This window comes from Gregarina niphandrodes, assembly GCF_000223845.1.
Source record: "Gregarina niphandrodes unplaced genomic scaffold scaffold00009, whole genome shotgun sequence".
NCBI lineage: Eukaryota > Apicomplexa > Conoidasida > Eugregarinorida > Gregarinidae > Gregarina > Gregarina niphandrodes.
The window spans coordinates 138,811-140,881 of record NW_011646046.1 but is presented as its reverse complement, the minus strand read 5'-3'; the positions used below and the strand labels follow the sequence as shown (position 1 = coordinate 140,881).

Here is a 2,071-nt window from a genome sequence, read left to right as displayed (position 1 = left end):
CAGGCCACTACCTGGGTTGATGCGAGCAATATTCCTGGTGACGACAGCCTTGGCTGGACGCCCTGGACGTTGATGGGTGCATGCCAGTCCGGTACTGCTGGTGATGGTATGTCCAATGTTCCGGGAACTGAAGATTGCTCTGAAGTTTTCGCCTGGGATGGTCGCGCAATTTACGCTACCGAAGGGATGCAGGCACATATTGATGGAGCCCTGTACAAGGCCAAGTACTGGAATGAAGGAGAGAAGCCTTCTCTCACCTCGGAACCATGGGCCTTTGTTGGCAAGTGCATTACTGGCACCGACTCGAAAGGTGTTGAGAACCAGGCTGCTGACCCGCCTCAGTGGCAGATGGACTTGACTTGCACCTGTTGCGACGCTTGTGGAACGATCAACAACGGCCAGGTCAACTGCAAGAGCGTGGAAGAAGACAAATGCTACTTCAAATGGTGCGGTGGTGCTAACCAGAAGGACGATGCTGCCTGTGCAGATGCGAAAGCTCACCAGAAGTTCGCCTACTGGAATGGATCGATGCCCGCAAGTCAGCCTAGCTGGCCCAAGCAAGTCTACGCCCCCTATTTCGATTCCGGGCTCTATGGCTGGCCTCCTCTCACTGAGTTAGCCTCCAAGTACGGAGTGAACCACTTTATTGTCGCTTTCGTCGTGTCCACAAGCGAGCCGTCCTTGAAGACTGGTGGATGCAATGGCGCTTATGCTGGTGCAATTTCCATTGAATCTGGTCCTACTTACGAGTCCGATGGTAAGTTTACTTACCTGTACGATGAATTGAAGAAGCTGCGTGAAATGGGTGGCGATTTTGTTATTTCCTTCGGTGGTGCCAACGGCACAGAGTTAGCTGACTCTGCGGAGTGCCAGACTGGTGATGCTGTTGCCAACTTGGTTAGCGAATATGGTCGCATCCTTGACTTCACGAATTCCAATAGAATTGATTTCGACATTGAAGGTCTCGCGTATTCTGGCATCCAGGCAACCACTGGCTGGAAGTACCGTTTCGAGGCTGTGAAGCAGTTGAAGCAGCAGCGTCCTGGCCTTCATGTGACATGGACCCTGCCTATTCTGCCTACTGGTCTTACTTTGGACGGCAGCAACTTCTTTGCACAGATGATGGATCAGGATGCTCCGTTTGATGTCATCAATGTGATGAATATGGATTACGGAGAGTGCCCTACCATGTGTTCTACCGAGGTCGTTGACAAGTGCGAGAGAGACGCTATCGATTACCTAACTAAGCAGCTCTATGATCTAGCCAATGCCCGTGGCAAGCTGCAGCAATACGGCTGGAGCAGTCAGGATGATGTGTACCACTACGTGGGAAGCACTCCCATGCTTGGTATGAACGACAGCACATGTCTGACGTATACATTGGAGGCGGCGAAGACGAACGTGGCTCACTGGCAGGAGAAGAAGATTGGCATGATCTCGAACTGGTCTGTTGCTCGGGACAAAGCGTGCCCCGGTCAAACTTACGTTGGCGTTGACTGTTCCAGCTATAGTGGTCAGACTACTGACTACCAATTCCTTCAGGTATTTGCCCCGTATACAAGCGCCAACTAGATCGAAAGAATTATTTTTTAAAAGAGGTAAAATCATGATTTATTCTTCTGGTTAAACGGATTGACTGCAGGAGCGTCAGGATTTTTTCTTGTACGCGTGTTTGTGCGCACACACTTTTGTGTGCGCGGCCTCCGAAAAACGACAAAATATGTAGCCGCATCCCTGGCGGCACATTCGCTCCCAAAATACATCAAGTGCCTTCCCTGCAGGGAATTCGCTTTGCCGTCTGGTGGCGTGGCTGTCCTCGTTTCTTTGTGTAACGCCAAGTTAATTCGGCCAACTCTCTCTGGAGATCGGTGAGTGGGCCATGTAAGACACGAAGAATGGGCCATGTAAGACATGAAGATGACGCGTTGGCTTGACGACTTCCGCCATTCCCCCCGTCCAGAATGGTAACAAGGTGGCACGTGAGCCGTCCAAACATAAGACGCGATGCGGGAAGCTATTCACGGGGGTAAGCTTAGGACTTTGTGTCCAGTGACGGTATTTGTCTCTTTCG

General features: G+C 51.3%; 1 protein-coding gene across 1 annotated transcript; it reads left to right on the top strand.

The window, feature by feature from the left end:
- Positions 1-108: 108 nt before the first annotated feature.
- GNI_060360 (putative chitinase/lysozyme protein) lies at positions 109-1,572 on the top strand (the record flags this gene model as incomplete). The annotated part of the gene is made up of 1 exon (XM_011136205.1): positions 109-1,572. One exon carries the CDS (start codon positions 109-111, stop codon positions 1,570-1,572), a length of 1,464 nt encoding a protein of 487 aa, XP_011134507.1.
- Positions 1,573-2,071: the final 499 nt, after the last annotated feature.